Source organism: Mizuhopecten yessoensis, unplaced genomic scaffold, assembly GCF_002113885.1.
Source record: "Mizuhopecten yessoensis strain PY_sf001 unplaced genomic scaffold, ASM211388v2 scaffold10857, whole genome shotgun sequence".
Lineage (NCBI taxonomy): Eukaryota > Metazoa > Mollusca > Bivalvia > Pectinida > Pectinidae > Mizuhopecten > Mizuhopecten yessoensis.
This window is the reverse complement of record NW_018408756.1, coordinates 131,012-136,529: the sequence shown is the minus strand read 5'-3', so window position 1 is coordinate 136,529 and position 5,518 is coordinate 131,012. Positions and strand designations below refer to the sequence as shown.

Here is a 5,518-nt window from a genome sequence, read left to right as displayed (position 1 = left end):
AAATATCATCATCCTAGGCCTCTTGATTATTCAGAAGAAGTTGTTTAAAGATTTTAGCATATTTGACCCCTGTGACCTTGAAAATTGATGAAGGTCATTTATTTGAACAAACTTGGTAGTCCTTCATGCAAGCATGCTTCTGGTCAAATATCATCACCCTCAGCCTTTTGGTTACTGAGAAGAAGTTGTTTAAAGTAAAAAGTTGACGCCGGACGAACGCCGCACCATGCCATAAGCTCAAAGGAGGGCCAAGTGAGCTAAAAAGGAATGGCAGTTGTTTTGTATCATGTCGACATGGATTCGAACGCACCCTTTATAACCACGACATGCTGCTAATAGAACGCACCCACCATTACACGATAAAACATCCGGTTCAAAATGACACAAAAGAACATGAACAGTTTTTTTGCGCCAAAGTTCAAACATGTTAACTAAACTGATCCACATGTGCAATCTGACGACGAGGACTCCGTCTTGTTCCACCCAAACTAACGGGAATTCCACAACATCGTACTTTCGATCATGTGTATCCTGATATTGCTGTGATAGCTTCTTGGGGTTCGTGTGATGACTATACAAAGGCACTGTTATTGAAAAATGATATGGAATGGATCAAGGAATACACATTTCCTGCAAGGTCAGTTGCTGCATGAACATACGGACTCATTATTTTATGTGCATTATACTTAGTTTCTTTAGATTTAACAATTAAAATATTTATTTACCAAGCGATGAACAGTACAGTAGGGGTGGGGTTTTGGGTGGCATTCGAGGGTGCTAATGGGCGTAATAAATTATAAAGAAAAATTGAGGTTAAAACATACCGATACAGTATACCTGGAACCTTTGCATAATGATAAATCACTTGGTTGGATTGAATGGTGTGATGAATTTTATTATGGGCAGCCGCACACTACTTTCAGCGAGTTACCCCCATTCGTCCTTTTTATAGTTTATTCCGGGGAGGATCCAGGATATTTAATTTTCCAAGAGGGTTAACCGTTTAACTTTAAGTTTGTCTTTTTGCCATTTAAAGATACCTACCTACCAACGAATAGTAATTATGGCTCTGTTTTGAATTTCATTTCAAAGCATGGAAACTTATCGTTAATCAGTTGAACCTGAATCTCGTTTATCTTCACAAAGTTACCAAATTTCAAAAATAATCAAAAGTTACAATTCGGGTCGAATTAAAAATGACTGACAGGCGTTGATTTTCGACAACATCCCCAAATCGTCTTCTTATGGGTACTGCTTACTTGAGACAGATATCTAGACAGTGTTGTTATGTATAGGTGTATCAGGATATGAATTTACATGTGTTTAGAAATAGCGAATTGTGTCATGTCGTCTGCTTCGTTCGCGCGAGAATTACAACTTGTATTGATGCTATTTTTAAACTATACCGCTGTCTACCCTGCATACTAATGATATCAGGAGGCGGATATTCATGAATTCTTTATTATTTTGCTTGCTTGAAACCTAGCTGGTATCTAACTTATCAAAAATATTCATTTTATGACAGATCATTTATTTATAGCGATATTATAAATATTTCATATTAACACAATTGCTTTCATAGTAAAATTTAAAATAAAGTATGGTTTCGTGTGTTATGCTGAATAAACTCCAAGGGATAATCCTTGTGGGAGATTTCGGGGATTTCTCTAAATTTTTTTAAACAAATCATTGAAAAATTGAAAAGCTAGTAAAACGTATAAAAAAAAATCTGCATCAAAATGTGTACAACTATCAAAATATCTCATAGCCCTCTTGGGAAATATCCTAGATCCTCCTCTGAAAAAACTATAATCACGACCCAGTAATATTCCTTTGAGTTAGTTAATATTTTAGCCACTGAGGTTGTTTTAGCTGTACACAGGTCTATTTAAAGTATTATTGTCCCCTTCCAGGCTTATTGGCACGAAGCAAAGGAAACTAAATTCATCACTCTTGAAAGAGCACAACTGGCTGCGGTATTTGATATCCAAAGACTGTGTGTACTGTATCTACTGTGTGCTTTTTGGGGGAAAAGATTCGAAGAAAAAAAAACGTTTTCTATAACACCAGTTAACGATTGGGCTAATACAGGAAGTTTGATAAGGAGACACACGACACCGGGATCGAAAAACCATGAGTGTGTCTCAAGTGCTGAAGTTTTTCGATCCATATCAGATCTAAAACAAAAGGATATTAAAGAACAAATATCCTCCCAGTATTCCCAAAATGTTGAAGAGAATAGACAAGCGCTATTGGCTATTATTGACACCTTATTGCTGTGCGGACGACAGAACTTGCCGATACGAGGCCACACACCAGACGAAAGCAATTTCCTTGCTATACTACGATATCGCGCAGTAACCATGCTTTACCGTTATTTACATGACGAGTCACAAAAAACGAAATATCTATCCCCCAAAATACAAAACGAACTACTTGACTTGTGCGCAGGTGAGATATGCCAAAAACTCGTATCGGATTGCAACGCTGCCCCATGCTTCGCCCTCATTGCCGACGAGGCAACGGATTCTGCAACAAAGGAGCAGATATCAATCTGTGTCAGATTTCTGCACAAAGCCAGAGATGGAGCAAGCGTTGTCCGGGAAGAGTTTCTAGGCTTTACGGAAGCGGAGTCCTTGACTGGAGAAAGCTTCACCGCAACATTTCTTAGAACATTAAGAGACCACGGAGTCGATGTCGTAAAAATGAGAGCACAGGCATATGATGGTGCGTCAAATATGAGTGGTAAATACAAAGGAATACAGGCGATAGTAAAGGAGCAGTTTCCCTTGGCAGAGTATGTGCATTGCAAAGCTCATTGTTTGAACCTTGCCATCACACAAGCATGCAACTTAGCAGTCGTGCGAACCATGATGGATATGGTCAAGGAAATTTCGTTTGCCTTTGGGTATTCAGCCAAACGTCTGATGCAACATGGGGAGAAGGTAGCAGAACACGAAGCTTCCAAAGAAGAAATGGGAGAAGAACCAAACTGTGGATGCTGTTCGAAACGAGGTGGAGTGCGAGGGCTGACGCTTTGGTCACCTTCAGAGCAGCACTTCAATGTGTAGTTGAAGCCTTTGAGGAACTCGAACAGGGAACAGATCGACGCGCCGGGGATCTTCTAAATGCAATCCTCAGGTTTGACTTTATAATTACACTGGTGGTAACAGAACACATACTTGGATCCACCGTCCAGCTGTCACTGTTGCTACAAAAGATCAACACAGACCTTGTGGCTGCATCAGCAGAGGCAACTGTAGTAGTGGAGATGCTCCTCGGGGAATGGAACGATAAGGCCGTATGGGACGATTTGTACGACAAGGCAACGGCACTTGCCGCCCAGTTTGAAATCCAACCATGTGTCCCCAGACGAACAGGACGGCAAATACACAGAAACAATGTTCCTGCTGAAAACCCACCCCAGTATTGGAGGAGAGCTCTCTACTACCCCTTCAATGACCACTTCCTTAGTGAGCTCGAGACTAGACTCCTTGTTCCACAGAAAAGGTTCAAAGCTCAATATCTGATACCCATTTTTCTGAGGAACTTGGACGATATCATGGCTGAGTTTATCTTTGTAACCTACGAAGAACACCTTGGCTTTGGACGCCAAGCCTACCAGAGGGAAGGAGCCAGATGGAAAATACGATGGGAAATGGTGCCAGACGAGGAGAAACCCGCCGACCCCCTGACCACTCTGTGTCAAACAGATGACATACTGTACCCTTCCATACATGCAATACTGGCCATCTTAATCACAATGCCAGTGTCCACAGCAAGTTTCGAGAGGTCGTTTAGCTCCATGCGACGAATCAAGAACTACATGCGCTCAACAATGTCCACTAACCGACTTTCCAGTTTGGCAATGCTCCACTGCCACAAAGATAGAGCAGTTGATGTTGACAGTGTAATGGTCAAATTCAAGGCTGGGGCAAGACGTCATCTGCTGCTATAAAGACCGCCAACTAAAATGCTTCATTGCAATCAAAGTCTCTAACAAATATAGAACTGAGGGTAGTATGTTCATTCGGCATGGTAACCGTGCCAGTGAAACTCTAGCCTTGCTAATTATTAGTGTACCCAAACATTAACTCTAGTTTCCCCGTGATTTAAAGTGTTTCAAAGTTTTTACCGCTTTTATTGATATGATGTATACATATAAAGGGAACAATATGTGGCCTGGCTTCAAGCATTAGACATGGTAACCGTGCCAGTGCAACTCTAGCTATGCAAATTATCGGTACAGACATAGTACTCACTCACTAAAGAATGGTCATAAACCATGGCTTTACATTTTACATTGACCAGTATATCAGTTCTTATGTACATAATGTTAAACTATTCCTAGTGATAGCTTGAGATACTAAGAGAAAAACTCTTACAACAGCCATCCAATAATCCATATGTATTTAGATTTTTCTTTTCCGTGGAATAATGTTACCGAACTCCATAACAGAATTGGCGTAGATGAGTACCAATCCCAGCGTACCCAAAAATAAGCAGAATATTTCTAAACAAAATGGGGGAAAACGATATTTTCTTACTTTAAAAGGGCCATTGAAACTGACCCAGAACACGGGAGAACTCGTATCAAGTGTTCTAGAAAACAAAATTCTAGAAAACCCCTCCAATACCCTCCCCCTCCTCACGCTGCGCGCTTCGGGGTGCTGCCTTCGGCAGCACATTTCATCCTTGGGCTTACACATTGAATACCCGTTTGTTACGCCCCTGCATTGTATATATATTTACAAGTATCTTTACTGATTCATGACTCTTGGGTTTCTTGTATGCATTTATTTTGGAATCTGTTTAACGTAACTCTATATCCTTCAAAACCAGTAACATACAGTTTCATTGTACAATTAACAGTATTGTGTAGGCATGTGAACAGAGCAGATATCTTCCTCTTCCTATATGATAAGTTCCACAGGAGATTCAGTCCACACAGCAGGAAAATTAACCCCATTTACCCAATACATAATTTAGAGGCCCATAGCTAGGGTTACTTAATTATATATTTATATTATTACTTACATGTGGTAGGAGATGTAATAAGGCGTCCCCTGCTAGGGCCCCCACAGCCAGAGCCACTAGGAACAGGAGCAGGTGGTTGTAAAAGACTTTCTGCATGATAGGGACAATGGCTACACCAAGAAGCCCAACCAAACTGATGACCACAACAGCAATGGTTGAATATCCCCACACTAAAAGGCAGAAAGAGAAAACTAATTTAATTTTTCTTTTCAAACAGTATTTTATATGAAAATGTAACTAATAAAAATGAAATCATACAAGCTATCAATGCTTTTTTTAAAGTTTGCAAAATGTACAAATTAAAAAAATAATCTCAAATGTATAACTTACACTGGACCTAAACTAAACATGTGCTACTGTGCAGTAATAATGGGAGACAGCTTTATATTCTGATTTCATAAAAACCTTTAGAAATATGTTCAAGGCTCTTTCCACAGACAGGGGAGATAACCTCAGATTACTTCACCTATCAAGTACATGA

General features: G+C 40.0%; 2 protein-coding genes across 2 annotated transcripts in view; both read right to left on the bottom strand.

The window, feature by feature from the left end:
* The window catches only part of LOC110463023 (zinc transporter ZIP10-like), a 115,782-nt gene that overhangs the window by 94,575 nt on the left and 15,689 nt on the right, over nucleotides 1-5,518 (bottom strand). The gene's annotated exons all lie outside the window — the stretch shown is intronic.
* Nucleotides 1-5,518, bottom strand: part of LOC110463028 (zinc transporter ZIP10-like) — an 18,667-nt gene that overhangs the window by 5,552 nt on the left and 7,597 nt on the right. Inside the window, exons 2-3 of the mRNA XM_021517362.1 lie at nucleotides 5,017-5,207; nucleotides 3,423-3,700 (exon numbers count right to left, since the gene is read on the bottom strand). Of these exons, the coding sequence (XP_021373037.1) occupies nucleotides 3,423-3,700; nucleotides 5,017-5,207 (469 nt within the window). The remainder of the gene's footprint in view (nucleotides 1-3,422; nucleotides 3,701-5,016; nucleotides 5,208-5,518) is intronic.